The sequence below is a fragment of the Sebastes fasciatus genome, chromosome 21 (assembly GCF_043250625.1).
Source record: "Sebastes fasciatus isolate fSebFas1 chromosome 21, fSebFas1.pri, whole genome shotgun sequence".
NCBI lineage: Eukaryota > Metazoa > Chordata > Actinopteri > Perciformes > Sebastidae > Sebastes > Sebastes fasciatus.
In genome coordinates, this window is record NC_133815.1 from 19,615,789 (window position 1) to 19,634,289 (window position 18,501).

At 39.6% G+C, this 18,501-nt stretch overlaps 1 protein-coding gene across 1 annotated transcript in view; it reads left to right on the forward strand.

Annotated features, from left to right (window-relative positions):
- Positions 1-5,462: 5,462 nt before the first annotated feature.
- Positions 5,463-18,501, forward strand: part of LOC141759771 (uncharacterized) — a 66,881-nt gene continuing 53,842 nt past the window's right edge. Inside the window, exons 1-17 of the mRNA XM_074622102.1 lie at positions 5,463-5,569; positions 5,780-5,916; positions 6,167-6,286; positions 7,400-7,516; positions 7,777-7,963; positions 8,279-8,444; positions 8,560-8,782; positions 11,311-11,484; positions 12,498-12,575; positions 12,725-12,736; positions 13,872-13,961; positions 15,916-15,969; positions 16,088-16,141; positions 16,847-16,900; positions 16,990-17,043; positions 17,631-17,684; positions 18,017-18,070. Of these exons, the coding sequence (XP_074478203.1) occupies positions 5,494-5,569; positions 5,780-5,916; positions 6,167-6,286; positions 7,400-7,516; positions 7,777-7,963; positions 8,279-8,444; positions 8,560-8,782; positions 11,311-11,484; positions 12,498-12,575; positions 12,725-12,736; positions 13,872-13,961; positions 15,916-15,969; positions 16,088-16,141; positions 16,847-16,900; positions 16,990-17,043; positions 17,631-17,684; positions 18,017-18,070 (1,704 nt within the window). The 5' untranslated portion in view covers positions 5,463-5,493. The remainder of the gene's footprint in view (positions 5,570-5,779; positions 5,917-6,166; positions 6,287-7,399; positions 7,517-7,776; positions 7,964-8,278; positions 8,445-8,559; positions 8,783-11,310; positions 11,485-12,497; positions 12,576-12,724; positions 12,737-13,871; positions 13,962-15,915; positions 15,970-16,087; positions 16,142-16,846; positions 16,901-16,989; positions 17,044-17,630; positions 17,685-18,016; positions 18,071-18,501) is intronic.

Below are 18,501 nucleotides of genomic sequence, written 5' to 3' on the forward strand. Positions count from 1 at the left end.
GAATAATATAAAATATGAGTAGCTCTCGGCTACTTTAATTTTGTCAAAGTAGCTCTCAGAGGAAAAAAGTTTGGAGACCCCTGCTCTATAGCTACCCCTCTAGTTTCAGTTATGGACGTGTCAGGGACTGCTTTACAGGAAACGTTAGATGCATACAGTCTCCTTTCAAAATAAACTTCCAGCGTAGGTTTAGTTTTTAGGTTTACTTACTCAACAAAATCACTTGGTTAGGTTTAGGAAAAGATTGTGGTTTGAGTTAAAATAAGTACGTTTGGTACGTAAAATAGATACGGTTATTACAAAACTGGCGTTAATTCCTTTGTAAGTTACGTAACACTACTACAGTAAAATAAGTCACCATTGACTTGGTTTCACACGGGTGAAAGTCTGTGTTTGTTTGTCCCACCAACCCATGGGCGGATTATGAGACATTGGGCCACTGGACACAGACATGGAAAAGGCCCCACCACCCCCCCTAGTAGTAAGACACACAGTGTGTCTCTTTTTAGTCGTTATGCATTTTGTGGTTTTGTGTCTCTTTGCTGTCATTTTGTGTCTTTTTTGGTCGTTTTGTGTCTCTTTGTGGTAATTTTTGCGGTTGGCACATGTCTCTTCGAGTGACATTTTGCATCTGAAGGCCAGTAGGCCCATTCAGTAATCCATCCATGATCCAAACTCCCCTCACGCCCGCCCTACGTGGACTTTCTCGCTCTTTATACTACATTAGTTGCTCTGACCGTCTAATACTGACATGGATGGGTTTACATTGGAGTTAATTGAAAGCCAGGTGTGTCTCATACAGATGCTAAAGGATGCCTTGGTGTGTCGGTATCAGACACCGAGGGGCACTGACCAAGCGCTGTTATTTGCATTCAATCTGGAGGCAACAGGACAAGATTTTGGTATTGGAACATTCTGGTTTCCATTTGTAGTCAGAGTGGTATTGACCAATCACGTTGGAGCAGGCTTTGGTTGCATGCAGGTAAACAGTCCCTGTGGAGAGCAAAAGAGGCAACCCAGTCTCACAGCAAAGTGTGTAATAGACCCGCCTGTACATCGCAAGAAAGCGTGTCAGTGTCACGGTTTGTGTTGCCAAGATGTGAATATTACAGGCCTGCACAGTGTTTTATAGCGATGTTTGACATGTGTTGTGTAGTGACAGTCTAAGTCTAACTTCAGAGCTAGTTACATAGTACATAAAATGAGAAAGACTACTTACAGCGGGCAGGGGGGGAGTCTGGTGTTTGTTGATCCAACAAACACCAGACTTTCAACCGGGAGACCAGCGTTCGAGACTAGTGTTTTTGTTTTGTAAGTTACCTTAATGACGTTTGTCGCATGTTTTGTAGTTACGGTTGTCACATGACATTTGTCACCTGTGTCCCGTACTGACGTTACGTTGTTCCGTACCTGTTTTACTTAGTTTACGTAGTTATTTGGCTCAGATATCGGCTGGCTACACCGGAACCCCAGAAATATTGGCTGTTACCCCCAGATGCTAAATCACGGAACTACTCTTGATGAAGTTCACACTAGAGATCTTTATTCATTAAACGTAAATATAGGCCAAACTGATGGGATACATATTTTCTTATGTTCATATTGTGATGCCCCTCCCCCTGTCAGATCCCGGACGAGCCCCCATTTTTCACAAACTGGCTCAGGGAATGTCACAAAAAAGGAGTCCACGCAAGGTCATACATGAAACCAAACAATTTATTAAACTAAGTTTAACATAAAAATTAACAATGCAGTGTGTAGATCAGTAATGTCATCAAATGAATGTAGTGCATGGATGTGTGGCATAAGTGCTGTGGAGGTGTTGAAGGTGCAGAACCAAACAAAGGTAATGTCAGGTGGATGTGGCTGCAGGGAGAGAGAGCAACAGCGAGCACATTGGTCAGTTTTTATAGCCTGGAAGGCCAGGTGAGATCAATCAAAGGTGCATTTTTCTTTTTAAAGGGAAACAAGAATTGTATCTTTGTGTATGTGTATAGTGGGGGTGATTGTAGTCTATTCAAACTGAGTAGGCACATTTAGTATCCATCTTTTTAAAGTCCAACTTAAACCTGCAGTAGACAGAATGTTTTTGGCATCATTGGGCAAAATTTCCTTAATAACCTTTCAGCATATTGTAATTCAAGTGTTCTGAGAGAAAACGAAACTTCTGCTCCTCCTCATTGCTGTGTTTTCAGGCTTTACAAAATCTAGCCCGTGACAGGAAACTTTGGCCAATGACAGGTCATTTCAGAGAGAGAGAGCGTTCCTATTGCCTGTGCTCTGGCTGGTGGGCGGTGCTTGGTATTTCCTAAACAGATCTCAACATGGCTGCCGGGTCACAAACTTTATCATTTTACAGCTAAACAGTACACTACAAGATGTTTCTGAGAACATTTGAGGAGAGAAATAGGCATTACAGTAACTGAATATTGATTAATATTTGATCACCGCTGCCTAGTTTGACCGTTTGATCGGAGTTCACGAGTGATTGACAGCTGCTCAGAGACAGCAGACTCCAGATCAGCATTGATTGGTTGTTCTCCTCCGGTCTGTGAAATCTTGCAGATGGAATCTGCCTGTGAATCAGTCTGTGAATCTGGCAGAGGACACAGAGGTGCATGATTTTTTTCAGATTACCTGTTTCATGTACTACGGTCAGGATATAGTGACCATTTTATAAAAACAACTTTTTTTTAAATCATATTTGCTCCATTTCTACCCACTGCTGCTTTAATATTGGAGCAGCTGACTTCACATAATTTGCATGTGGTGCCTGTATGAGATTCCAATACACTTTTTTCACAGCAGACATTTTGAAGGAAAAGCACAGGTGTTACTAATAATGATAATGATGGCTTTGTTCCATTCAGTGTGCCAGCATAGACAGCACCAGGGTTGTGAACACCATACTGTAGCACTGCAGGAGCACAATTTTGTTTCCCCTGTATACTGTGACAATAGGCCTAAATTCTGCCTTGAACCTTGAAAATCAGAAACTTCCGGAATCATTTTAAGCAAAACTACGATCTTTTCCAGAGCCTAACTAAGTAGTTTTGTTGCCCAAACTTAAGGAAGTTGTTTCCTGAGAAGACGGAAGTTTATTTTGAAGAGACTGTATGCATGCAACTAGCGGAAATTGACATGTGTTGCTGGACATTCGTAGGAAAACGAACGAATAACTTTTTCATTTGATATCATACAAACCATTGTATCAGAATATATTGATCTCATATATGGCTTGGGGAAACTGGCCTAATTTATTAACCTGAATAGACTCACCAGGGATTAATAAAGTTTCGCTACTGGCCCACTTTAAATCAATGGCTATGAAAAGGAACCCTTTTGAAAATGTCACTTTCCCCCACATGAAACCCAGTAGAGGCCCATACAGGCCCATGTTATTGAAGTAATATGAGTCTTGTCTACAGTCCACAATTAGCCCTTGAAGGGCCCTTGGAGTCCGCCCATATTACCCAGATGCCATTCATATGGGTGCACATGTGCATGTTGACTGGACATTTAGAAACTATGAGGACTTTATCAGTTAGTGTTGTACGTTAAAATTCTTCACATGTAGGAAGTAATGCATAAAATATCGGCAATTATTTGCTATATCTGTTAATATTGGTATTGGTTAATGCACTTTCTATAAGCGGGATCAGATGAAGTTTTACAAGTTTTATTTATTTAGTTTTCCTCCCCAATTATTTTATTTTGAAGTCAGACATTGCAATGTTAATGTTATACTGTTAAGTATTATTTCAGTGTATAAAACTGCAAACTAAACTGAACTCACAAGTGGAAGTACCTTGGTGTAATATGGTTCTATAATAGCAAGTCAAACAAAGAGAGAGAGAGAAGAAGAGAGAGTTACAGGAAGTGGGAGGAGACTCTGTAAAAGAAAGGTCGTGGTAGCTGTTCTCTCTTCAGCTGACTGATCCTCCCCGGTCTTTAAAGCTTCTGCCAGCACGCTGCAGCCCTCTCTGCCTTGTTTGTATTTCTGTTTTCCCATCCCATCCCGGCGCAGCGCTCACGTTGTTATTTTCTCCGGCCCGGCCTTGTGGTCGGCGGAACCATGTTTGCGCTGCAAAATGAACACAGGGACAGCTCCGCAGAAAACACACGACTAAACCATATGTCGCATGGCACAACATGAAAACTCACAAAAAGCATTTTACAGGAAAGAGGAGGAGGAGGAGGAGAAAAGAACAGCAGGGATGGTGGAGAGGAAAAGAGAGATGTGATTTCACAAGTCAGTCATGTTTCATATAATGGGCCAACTCAATATTACAATACAGTCGGTTCATTTGGGCTTTTTATGGACCGTTGGAAAGAGTCCTTCTAATTCCGAGAAACACGTACACATCTATTACTTCTGTATGTATTGTGAGGTGTGTATATAAAGTGTCAAGACTTCAGAAACAAGCTAAAGTACTAGCATTTAGTCATTTGGACATGATCTCGTTTAACACAGGAAACAGTGAGCTGTACTGTGCACGCTGTAATTTAAGTAGTTACATCTTTATTGTCACAAAACTTAACTTAACATAAGCAGAGAATCTTGTTTTTGTCTGACCTCAAGTTGTTGTAGGTCTCCTCACCTTGTGTGAATGTGCAACAAGTGTACAGTGTTAACTACACACTGACACCACTCTTACAGGTGCAAGGTTTGGTTACAAGTGCAACTGAATAGAGCATATTTTAGAGCACACAAAAGCAACAAAATAATTATTTTCAGCTTTGCTTTGAAGGCCTTTTTTGATCAAATACGCAAGGAACTAAGGAGCCTGTAGAAACTAGGATGTAAAAACTCAGGGACTAAAGTAGGAACAAAAAGGTCTTGATTCCCGTTTGCATTTCCATCAACCAGTGCATGCTTAATGTGTGGATGAATGAAGCAGTACACAATTCATTTATCAATCAATCTATCAATGAATCAATTTTTATTTATATAGCACATTTCATACGACTCAATGTGCTCCAAATCAAAAGAAAAACAGGCAAAGATCATATATGACAAAAATATATAAAATAAGAAAATGTAAGATAAGAAGGTATTATAATAAAGGGGAATAAGATAAGATGGTATTATTATTATCCTTATTAAAAATAGATGAATAACAATAATAATACTGATTCTAAAATAAAAGTGACACCCGTTAACCACACACTAAACACAACTAAAATCTTGCGAAAGAAGGCACTGTTGTAGAAGACCTTAGTTCAAGTGGCAGAGATATCCAGAGAGTAGGACCGTGATGACTGAAGGCACCGTGAGCTGATTTTAAATGTATTCAAGGAGAGAGGGGGACCTTTACTTGATGATCTAAGGGATCTGTCCGGTGTGTATTCAGTGAGCATGTCAACAACGTAGGACGGTTGGCCAGTTGGAAACGTTGGGGGCTAGACAAAAGGTCAAGAGGTCATTTTTTGAAATCCTTGTTGTTTTCATCACTAATTTAGCCAGGTTGGACTGGACCGAGGTAGACCGCCATGTTGCTGTGGTCATTATGGAGTGTATTGCTACTGACCCCTCTGGAGGCTGCAGAGGAGGACGATGTCCGAGCAGGTAGGGATGACTCCGTTATAGATAGAGCCCAACAGAGTAGCAACACTAACATACCAGTCTCAGTTGATTTGGGATGATAGATTTACACCATTTGAATTATATCAGTGTTAAATACTGACCTCATGAGTCTGAAATGTAGATTTGTGTTTCATTTGTAAGATATTTGTCTTTGATTACTGTGTGTGTGTGTGTGTGTATCTATGTGTGTAGGCTGCAGCACAGCTGTAAATGACCTGGTCTATATTGTTGATGGCTCATGGAGTGTTGGCTTCTCTGACTTTGAAACGGCCAAGCAGTGGCTTATCAACATCACCAGCCAATTTGACATCAGTTCCCACTACACACAGGTAATATAAACCACATTATAGGATTGTGCTGAGCATGAAATGACTTTCTGAGAGTGTGATTTCTATTCGCATTTAGAAGCAATTTTTCCATTAAACTAGTTAGAGTTTGTTCATGGCCAGTCTCATTACTATCATGCCTTCTGTATAAGTTACCTGCTTTGAAAAACATATTCTATCATTTTTGGCCCATTCCAAAGTGCCACGGAGTTTCAGTGAATGTGCATTTTTTTTATGTTTGTACCTGCTGTAGGTGGCTGTGATCCAGTACAGCGACACTCCTCGTCTGGAGATCTCTCTGGGGAAACACCAGGGTGGAACGGAGCTCATCCAGGCCATACAGAACATCGAATACCTGGGAGGAAACACACAGGCAGGTTTTCTCTTTACAACTCTGTCAGTCCTAATTTGCGTGCAGGTATTATGATAATACCGAACTGTTGGAGTGCCTGCTTTCATTGTTGCGCCACCATGAAAATAGGGCCCCTTGCTCTTTACTAAGTTAAGACAGATGTGAGACACAATGTATCAATCAAAATAATAAAAAAATCACATTAAAAAACACACTGTGGAAATTAAAAAATAAGGAGAAAACACAATTTGGCAGTGTTCATGGGTTGGAAGCCAATGAAGGTTCATGACCATGGAATCTAAAGGGTTCAATATTAAATACATAAATAATCATAAAATAAATAATCACATGAATAAATTGTGTCAAATATATAAATGAAACAATAATCTGTGAAACTATTTTAGAAATGATCTTCAAATGATTTTCAAAAATCTGTTTTTATTTCATGATGGCATTTTCCCCAAGAAAAATGCTAGTAAGAAATAAAAACAGCCTTAAAATAAAAATAATATAAACATGATATTCCAATAAAATTGTATTAACATTAAATAACATTTCATAATAATGACTTGAGTTTTAATAATTTCTTCAATTACGCATTTTATTTCTATTAATATTTTACACAATCTTTTTTATATGATTATTTATATACAATTTTTGTATTTATTCAACACTTTGGTGTTCCATATGTGACCTGGTTGCGGCACTAGTGACTCCTACTGGTTGATCAGGGTACCTGCATGCAGAAGAATGAAACGGACCTAAATATCAAATCTTCACAACCTCTAGTACTCAATCCAAAAAAAAGAAACTAATAAAGTGGAGCAGGCCGGTTATGGAGAGGCAGACTACACATATGCCGGCCCAAGGATGCCAACAGTTAGTCACCACAGGTGCATCTGCAGCAACATGACCACACAGCAACACCACAAGCACAGACTTACACCATTTACTTTGCCCATGGTGATTTTAAAAAGCTTTTTTATGTGTTTAAATAGAATTTAATTTGTGCTGCAGCTGTCAGTGGCTGCAATCTGGTGTATATGCCAGTTCACACACACCATCTCTCACAGCATTGTGACGTGTTTTTGGTCAACTCCACCAGGTCATCACTGTTTTCTGACTGTCTTGCAGACTGGCAGGGCCATCAAGTTTGCTGTGGACCACGTTTTCGCCGCCTCCCAAAGAGCCAGCCATGTCAAGAACCGCATCGCTGTGGTGGTTACTGATGGCAAATCTCAGGATGACGTGGTAAATATCTCTATGTCGGGTGATCCTTAATCAGAGTCAGGGGGGCTTCAGTTGTATCACAGAATGAGTCAAGAATGATAGGAGCTCCCCCATCCATCCTCAACAAGGAAACACTATCCTGAATGGGGTATCCACACTATGTTAAAGCTGTTGGCTGTAATACTCTTTATTGTATTTTTTTAACACTGTTCTTCCATCATAAACTCTGTCAAGGGTCTAAATGGAAAGCCTCATTTTCACCACAGCCTATGTTTGTTTAGGTGGATGCCAGTATGGAGGCACGAGCTCAGGGCATTACAGTATTTGCTGTTGGAGTCGGCAGTGAGATCACCACCTCGGAGCTGGTGTCCATCGCCAATAGACCATCGTCCGACTATGTCCTGTACGCCGAAGATTACACCACCATCGACCGGATCCGAGACTCCATGGAGCAAAAGCTCTGCGAAGGTGGGGATGACTAGTTTATCGATGTTCTTGGCATGTTTATCAGTTATTTTTCCTAAATTCTCCTGGCTGTGGAATAGTGTTGCAAAGTGGTTCCAGACAATGAAACACAAAGTTCCATTAGCGTTCCATTAGCTAATAACTAAAGTGGTTTCGTTGCCTGATCCTAAAGTGACGCCAAGGGGCGTGACAAAGCGGCTGATGAGTTGGGATATATTGTATTGTCGTATGCAGATCCAATGAATTCTGCTTACTTTTTTGCATATCTATTTAGAGGTTTAGCTTAGCTGTCTGAATAAATGACCCTTTTCTTTCTAGAGTCTGTGTGTCCGACGCGAATCCCGGTGGCATCTCGTGATGAGAAAGGCTTTGAGCTGATGGTGGGCATGAACATCCAGAAGAAGGCCAAGAAGATCCCCGGCTCTCTGACGTCTGAGGCTGCCTATACTCTGACTGCCTCCACAGACATTACTGAGAATACCAGGTAAGAGTGTTGTCTAAAGAATGTTTTAAAAATAGATCACTTTTCACTTTTTTTTTCCATTTCATTTGATCAACTTTTGTTTAAATTGAGTTATTTGACTTCGTCATTGCACTAGGGATATTTTCCCAGAGGGCCTCCCTCCATCGTATGTGTTCGTAGCCACCCTGCGCCTAAAGGGCCCCTCTAGCAAGCTGACCTTTGACCTTTGGAGGGTGCTGTCTAAGGATAAGGAGATCCAGGCTGCAGTGACACTTAGTGGGAAGGACAAAACTGTCGTCTTCACCACCACCAGTAGGACAGAAAAGGAGCAGAGACTCACCTTTAAAGCCGGCTTTCAGGTTGGTAGCCTATTAGGATTGAGTGTTCATGTCCATTCCAGATCAATATGGCTTTTGGCTGCATGGGCTTTGATTTCCAAGTAATGACTAATGCTCTTTTCCCTGTGAACACGCCCGATATCTCAGTTGGTCAGTCCAGTTTAGTTCAAGGAAAATGAGTCTACCTTTGCCTGTGGACACAGCTGCAAAGGCTTTATCTTATAAAAGCTATTACATCACTTTAGGTTCAGCTCTGTTGGTCAGCCTCGGTTCGCTGCCCAGATTCTCGAGTGACTCACAGTTCATTACAAATGATCGGTAAATCGGTTTATTTCAAACATGTGGCAGAGGTTAAGAAAAAGGGTTAAATCAAACCATTACCAGTATAAATAAAATAGAAGTAAACTGATTGATATGGAATAAAGGAGAGGTACGGCTAGTCTTACACAGCTGGATGTTTTCTACGGAGACCCAAAGTGATCAAAACTGAATAAATAAATAACACATAATGAAAATTAGTAACAAGAATAAATAGACAATAGGCCCGATACGGTGTCAGTTTTCTATTAAATGCTAAGATGATCAAAAATTTGAATGTGTTGAAGTTTTGTCTCAAACTCCTGCAAAAGAAGGCAAGTTGGACTAATTGAATTCATATTTATAATGTTTTCTCTGGTATTATACAGTCCATGTTTTGTTCAGTGATTTCTAAATTTTGTTGTAGAAAAGACGAAAATCAGATTTTCAAAATTACTCAAATTAGTTGTGTTTACTTTTGGGCATGTTCTAGTCTTGTTTGAAAAAGATTCATTCTGGATCTAGCATATATGAATTTGTAGCGTCTTGTAAAGCTAGGTATCCTAACCAGGGCTGTCAAAGTTAACGCGATAATAACGTGTTAATGGAAATTCGTTTTAACGCCATTCATTTTTTAACGCATACAGTGAAGATGCTGTTTTCATATGTAACTAGAAAAACCTAAGGAATCCATCGGTACCAACCATGTCATACTAGCTCGTCCTGAAGGAGGCTAAATAACGCTCCAAACTCGCGCTAAATTTTGGTGAGGAAAAACTGGCATGGCCATTTTCAAAGGGGTCCCTTGACCTCTGACCTCAAGATATGTGAATGAAAATGGGTTCTATGGGTACCCACAAGTCTCCCCTTTACAGACATGTCCACTTTATGATAATCACATGCAGTTTGGAGCAAGTCATAGTCAAGTCAGCACACTGACACACTGACAGCTGTTGTTGCCTGTTGGGCTGCAGTTTGCCATGTTATGATTTGAACATATTTTTTATGCTAAATGCAGTACCTGTGAGGGTTTCTGGACAATATTTGTCATTGTTCTGTGTTGGTAATGGATTTTCCAATTATAAATATATACATACATTTGCATAAAGCAGCATATTTGTTCACTCCCATGTTGTTGGATTAAATACTAGACAAATCTCCCTCTAAGGTACATTTTGAACAAATATAAATTGCTATTAATCACGATTAACTAAGCGATTTATCGCGATTAAATATTGTAATCGATTGACAGCCCTAATTCTAATATGTTAATAACATATTATGTATCAGCTTATTGCAGCAATAATTTAACTTAGTTAATGGAGCAGTTTAAACTTGCAACGTTAATAATTTCTTCCCAATGGTAAGAAAGTAGATTCATAAAGTACATGAATATAAAAGTTTATATTGGTTGATATAAAGAGTGCACTGTGCTGCGTTATTTTCCTGCCCCTGAAAGAACATCTTGTGTTATTAAGAGTGTACTCTGTCACTTCCAATCTCCATGTTGGGTTTCTGTGAATGAAACCTGACTGGGATGACTTGCAGAGAGCCAAACTAGCAGTTATTTAAACATCATCCCCTGTTCACTTCAATTCACAGCTGAACCAATGAGGATGTAATGTGATGGAAGCCAGGAGGCTCAAAGAAAACGTTTCCTACTCTAAACCACTGGATTTCCCCAGTGGAAACTAGCTGGTGGATGTGTAGTTCTTGGACACTCCGGGCTGTTTTTTTCCCAAAAGGCACACACCGCCCTACCTTATAACACACCTAGCGCAGAGCGTTGAACAGGGTTGTAATTATGTCTGCACATGTTTGATTTGATGTGGTTCGTTGTGGCACAAGGTAGCAGCCTGTGATTTGTCATTTGGAAATGACGGCTGTGGCTCGCTCCCAATGAAACAATAGCTGCTCTGTTTCTCTTGCTGCCTCTGGATGGTGAAGAAAAAAAGATTGTGATGGAAAAAGGAAGGAGTCTTAATACTTTGCTGGATATAACTATTTCTGGAGCCTTCAGGGAACACACATTTTTGGCCTTACTGACAAAATTAGATTAGATGAAACACATGCACACATAAGACTGCCAACAGAAATGGAAGGCTGAGTGAAAGAAGGTCTGACAAGTTAATAATTGTTTTCACATTCAACTTTGTTTGATATGTTTCAGTCTCATGAATGAACAGACTCTCAGTAAATGCATCTTTTATGTTTGACCTTGAACAACTAATCAAATTTGTGCCTTCTCTCAGACTCTGTATGATGGAAAGTGGCACCAGCTCAAAGTCCTGGTGAGACCACGCCAGGTCACCAGTTTCCTTGACGATGAACCGATCCAGGAAATAATGCTGGAACCGGGAGAGCCCATTTACATCAATGGGGAGACACAGGTGGCTAAGAGGCGAGGAACAGACATCACTGTGCCTGTGAGTAAAAACACTGCAACTGAGAGGAGAAGAGAAAATAAACTCTTTTAATGTATTTTGACGATGCATTCTCATTCCATACTTGTCAAATACCGCCGCTTGGCCAGTGGTCCTACGCTTCAAACTATGAAGCTCTAGTGTCCAATTTGGACATGTCAGGGACAGCATGTTTCTGCTCATTACATGCATAGTGTCTTTTCAAAATAATCTTCCGTTTACACGGGAAACGTACAGTTTCCGCTCATTACATGCATAGTGTCTTTTCAAAATAAACTTCAATGTTCACTGGAAACATACAGTTTCTGCTCGTTACATTCATAGTGTCTTTTCAAAATAAACTTTTGTGCTCACAGGAAACGTACTGTTTCTGCTTGTTACATGCAGTGTCTTTTCAAAATAAACTTCCGTGTACACAACGTTTAGTTTCCGCTTGTTACATGCATACAGTCTTTTCAAAATAAACTTCTGTTTTCACAAGAAACGTACAGTTTCCGCTAGTTACATGCATACAGTCTTTTCAAAATAAACTTCTGTGTTCATAGGAAATGTATAGTTCCCGCTCGTTACATGCAGAGTCTTTTCAAAACACATTTATGTGTTCACAGGAAACATACAGTCTCTGCTCTTTACATGCTGTGTCTTTTCAAAATAAACTTCCGTGTATACAGGAAATGTACAGTAGCTCTGACCGTCTAATAATGATGCGAATGGGTTTACATTGGAGTTAGTTGAAAGCCATACAAACGCTAAAGGGTGCCTCGGAATAAATAAAATAAAAGTATAAAGCTTTTCTTATATTAATAAACAGTTTCAAAAATAATAGTAATGATATATTCCAGCATCTGTCCAAAACCTCATAATCGATCCTTCAGTAGCTTATCATTTTATTTTTTCAACTTTTTAATTTTCCTATTTTTTGGGGTCTTGGCACAATCTATTAGCCTACCTTTTACCCAAACAACATTTCCCATTTTCCTCACCACATTTCCATTTTTCATTGTCTTTTTATTCAGACGGAGATTCAGAAGCTGCGTTTGTACTGTGATCCTCATCAGAGTGAGAGAGAAACAGCTTGTGAGATTTACTCTGTGGTAAGATTACTGTCTGTCGCCTGTATCTACTGTAATCTCTACTGCATAGGTCACATTTTTTTTTACTTCTGTATATGGCTGCATGTATGAGGCCACAGTAATGATAACCATTATTTTTTCTCTTGTCCTCTCTCTCTTATGCTACACAGGATGATGAAAGGGTAAGTGCCGTTTCTATTCTGTTATTTACACACTTAAAAAGTACTGCTTAAAAGTATTTACTGATGTAGTGCCAAAGGTACGATTGTATATTAAAGCCATTGTAGGTACAAAAAAAACAAAAAACATGCCAGGTAGGGGGGTAATATTCCAAGAAAAATCTCTTAAATTTACCAGAAAAACTCAGATATTCTCTGAGATTAAAATGATAAATTGACAAGAAATAACTCTTCTAATTTATAAAAAGAAATCTGAAATTTCCTGAGATTAAAGTCACAAATAAAAAAAAACTTGACTTTATAAGATATATACATCACTGTTTTCTTTCATGTTCTTGTGTTATTTTATGAACATAATGCTGACATTGGTATGCATTGTACTTTATCCTCATGTTAGACCGGTTGTACGTTTTATTTTGCCAGGGGGTTATCAGATAAATCCTAAATATTGTTGTTTCCGATGTTCTCTCTGACAGACGACCTCTGAGTGAGGCGAAGGTCCTGAAAGATACAGACACTGTACACATTTTCTTCCATGTTCTTTATGTGTTTTTTTATGAACACATAAATACTCATATAATATATTTTGCACAAGGCGGTTCATATTACAGAAGTGTTCGACAGTGGCGTCAAAGAAAAGTGAAGCAATGTGGTTCCTTGAGAAACTGTTTTTTGAGTTTTTTCTTTGTAAATTTGTGACTTTAATCTCCATCAAGCACAAATATCTGACTATTCAATATTCAAGTTTTTTTCTCGTAAATTTACCATTTTAATCTCAGAGAATATCCAAGTTTTTTCTCTAAATATTATTCCCCTCCCCTAGCTCCGTAATCATTTATTTTTAACCTGTGGCCCTAATATGCCGTGGTAGCAAAGGTAATGATACCACACCTAATTAGATTTTGCATAGTGGAAATCATTGGAAACGTTCAAAATAGTAGGGAATAAAATTTGACCTTTCGGAAAAAAACTTTTTATTATACAGCAACAAAACCTTAATGTAAAAATGAAGTTTTTAAATTCCTAAACCTGACACTTGTTGGTATCCCCTATGTTAATGTGTTTTATCTACCTAATTAGGAATCCGCTTTGAGTGTGTTTTGTATTTCACACATTTCGTGTGTTTGTGTTTCCTCAGTGTCCTCTGAATCGAACAGCCACATCGGAGGAAGAAGACTGCAACTGTGTAGTCGGACCACAGGGGCAGCGTGGCCTGCCGGGACCCATGGTAACACACGCACACGTGCACACATTGCTTCCTCCTATAAGACTCAAAGGACATTTGATATATGACTTGTCTCTTGCCTCTCTAGTGGCTTTAGCACCAGGGCCGTTAAGCACCAATCCACTGAACAGTTGGTGTACAGCACCCCGTTGCCCAACTATGATATAACGGACTGTACGGATGTGTCTGTGTGAGATCAATCGTAATACAACCCCAGCTATTATTACTTTGTAATTATACCCCCGCGACAATGTTGTCAGGGGTATATAACGTTCCGTGTGTCCGTCCTTCCGTCCGTCCGAAACTTCAAATTTGGTATGATGGTTGACAGTGTGGTGTAGTTGTGCCTGTTGGGGTGTTAAAAGTCCAGGGTACCCAAATTATTTGAAATTTCGGCCAAAAACTCTGATTTCTTTTACTTCAATTTCGTTTCCGGAGCAGAACTCGGGAACTATTTGACTTAGGAACTTCAAATTTGGTATAATGGTTGACAGTGTGGTCTAGTTGTGCCTTTTGGGGTTAGAAGTCTAGGGGGCCCAAAATTGAAAACATTTTGGCCACCCTGGACTTGAGGAAGGTTAGCTAATAACAAGCTAGATTGTGCTCAATAGACTAATTCCATTAGTTCCAAAAGGGCAAAACCTTTGGCCCTACTTTAATACGGGTCAAGCGGTGAGCGGGGGTATGTGAGCCATGCTCACTTTTGCCTTGTTATTTAAGAAGTTCAAAAACAAACTTGGTATATGCTAGTGTATATGGAAAGGGTGGAGAGACCACACAACAGGCAAATTGGAAACTAGAAAACTAATTTGTGTGTATTTGATGTGGAATTGGCACATTATACCAAAAATATACATTTCCAGACCTCAACTTCTGTCCTCTAATGACCTCTAATGACTTCTAGTTGCAGTGACTCACTTCTAATGAGTCACAGTAGTATTTGTTTACCCAGAGAGGTTTTGGGAATCTCCAAGTTTTCTTTTTGGACAGCTGATTAAATATGCCGTACTTAAAGGGGACATATCATGCTCATTTTCAGGTTCATACTTATATTTTGGGTTTACATGGTTTAATGTTGAAAAAGCATAATTTTTCTCACACAGTCTGTCTGAATATACCTGTGTACTGCTTGCAAGGCAAATACAGAAATAAAATAGTTCTCAAACCGTGGGAGGTATGTTGTAATGAGCCTGAATGTAACATAGGATATGGAGGACCACAAGAGTTACGTAAAAAGTAATAAAGCATTTAATTGATTAATAACCAATTGTACAATAAAAATAGGCATTAATAAATGTGTTTACAAATTAATTTATTAATCTATGAATAAAGGGGAGCCAAATCTGAATGGCTTGTTGAATCACGTTTTCTGATCCAGGCAGCCCACAAAAAACTGACTGGGTCGTCTTATTTTACAGTTTGTGGGTTGGTAGGAACTCCAGGAACCGAAATGTGTGTGAACAGGCACTGACAAATTTAGTCATGATATGTCCCCTTTAAGGGGGTAGACTTCTAATACTCAGTGGTATCTTCTACAAATTTGTTTGGCTTTGAATGAATAAGCCAACATCCATCTGAATGTTTTATCAAAGCTATGTTGAGTGATAATCTAAAGAGTCTAGGCACAGCACTGCTTTGAGCTAAATGATAACATTAGCATGGTAACATGCTCACAATGACAATACTGATTTTTAATAGGTTTACATGTTTACTGTGTTCACCATCTTAGTTTCGCATGCTAGCATGCTAGCATTTGCCAATTAGCAGTAAACAGAAAGTACAACAGAGGCCGATGGATATGGCGTTACCTTTTTAGATATTTGCTCATAAACCAAAGTATTGGACAAATTTTATGGCGTTAGAGGAAAAATCAGGCAATCGCCAAAATCCAGCAGCGCAGCACTATGTCAAAAGAATATGTCTTTATGAGTCATGATGGGGTGTTTTAATGCTACAGGGTTTCCGAGGGGAGAAAGGGAGGGAAGGACCACCGGGACCTGATGGTAAGCCTGTAAGTGCTAATCATTTTCTTTCATCACTTTCTTTCTGTTCACCACTACATATTGTTGTCACCAGTCTTTATGTTGTCTGCGCACGATATACTCATCTTATGCTGTCTCTGTCACCAGGGTAAAGAAGGGAAACCTGGGGAAACTGGCGGTCTTGGATTACCAGGGATGAAGGTAAAAAAAATCTGTTACATTATAACACCTTGGAATCGCCACAAGGCAAGGCACAATTTTTATTTTTTACTGCCCTCCATTACTGTGCTCCTCTGACCCTGTGGAGTTCCTTGGAACTGTCTTATTCTTATTTCTTTAAGGCATATTATCCCTCAGTTTGGCTGTGTCTCTCACTATGCTGACGATACCAGCTTTATGCTTTGGTGGAACCCGGGGGAACTTTTAAATCTGGCTTCTTTAACAAAATTGGAGAGAAGAGATGGATGTCTCATAGTTTCTTGCAGTGGATACACGACATAACTGAAGTTGTCGGTTTCCAGAAACCTTGGAGTTATTAGATTCCTGGTTAAGCTTTAAAAATGTATATCTATATCTATATCTATACATAGATATAGATATAGATATATATATATATCAGTTGCTTGCTAATCTCATATATATATTAACTAGACCTCTCAGCTCATCAGAACAAGATCTCCAAGTTGTATCCTTTTCAAAGTTCATGACTTGTACGTGGTCACCAAACTTTTGCCTACCTTTGGCTAGAGAGAGGTCTCCCTCTTGGAGTTTGGTCAACAAATAAAAATGCTCTATTTATGTTATAATCAACTTTTAAAATGCTTGATACTGTTCATTCATTTTATTGAATGAGTTTCAGACTTTTTATTGCATGCTCTTACCTACCGTCATCCCTTGGCTGGGCAGGGTGAAGATGGTCCAGCAGGACTTAGAGGGGAGCCCGGTCTACAAGGCAACAAGGTACGTCTTTAAAGAAGCAGTTGTATCAGTGTTGTGGCTTTTCTAATCTGCTGCCAGTACTGATAGTACATTCTGCTGATACTGCCCAGGGAGACAGAGGGGAGCCAGGCTTACCAGGAGAACTAGGAACCCCAGGACCCAAGGTGAGACTCTCTGAATACAGCCATGGTTAAAACAGAAATTGAGAGAATTTTGAACACTAAACTCTTCGTAAAACACAGCCAGTGCTATCCAGACTAACACACTGACACTGTTCTCTGTAGCGTATTATTTTTTGGCAAGACACAGCTTTGGTTTGAGGGAGCAGCCCCGGTTGGCCCTGCTACCAAGCAGAATCATTAAAACGTGTGCCAGCATAGTCATAGTCCTTGATCGGTCTTAATCCAACATGCCCGACCCAGTGGCTGCGAGTTGTCTCTTTGTTAGATCTGATGATGGTCTTGTCTTACTCATGAATTAGGAGGATGAGACTTTTTTGGACATTAGCGTGAGGACATGTCCTTCAAAAAGCATTTTCTATATGTTGCGCCAACAGAATACCATAATGAGGAATAGACCAGTATATGAGGCCAGAATTTCTTTTTTATTCAAAATTTAGTATAATGCAGTCATTATTTTCCATCTCATATGATCTAATTTGACTAAGTAGATTTTGATTTAAAGTTAAGCAATGCCACAGTGGATATATTTTATGTCACAACAACATATCAGCAGATTTCTTTGTATACAGGGCCTTCCTGGTGATAGAGGTGAGCTGGGAACGCCAGGTGAAGCTGGACTAATGGTAAGATCCAGTTCTAATTAACAGTAACATGCATTAAACCAGTGTGCATGTAACTGACATAAGCATGAAATCTAAGCTGTCAGTTCATGAAAATAAAATATTATGCCAGATGTAACAACATAACTACGTCAAGCCAGATGCAGTAAATAATCCTACTATAAATATAAGTAAAGAGAACTTATTCTGGAAGCTTCTCTGTGCATGTGCTTGGAATTTCCTCCTGTCACAGCAGTCTTACATGCCGTGTTTGAAGTGGGACAGATAATTACTATAATAGTGTTGAATTTGGCTGATCCAGTTTGCCTCTCAGAGTGTGCTTATTGTCCATCCAGGGGGAGCCAGGACTACCGGGGCCCAGTGGACTGGTTGGGATAACAGGACCAAAGGTCAGTGCAGACTGGAGCTACTGTAGCACCGCATGGCCCAAAAATATGTGGACATCCAGACATTACACTCCTTGGTTTTTGAACATTTCATTCCAAATCCGTAGAGATTAATACTGTATGCTGCTATAACAGCCGCCACTATTCTGGGAAAAACCTTCAACCAGATGTTGGAACCTGTCTGCAGGGATTCAGCCACAAGAGCATTAGTGAGGTCCCGCACTGATGTTGGGTGATAAGGCCTGGCTGACAAAGTTGTAAACATATTCATGTCTAAAGGTGTGTTCAGACAGACAGTGAAGTTAATTTCCGCCTCTCGGTACTTGCACAAATTTGACTATTGGACTGTTTATGAAGTTTATTCACCACTGACTGTGTGACCCGAGATAAGTGTGCATTTTTCACTCAACTTGAAACGTGTGGACACATGCCTT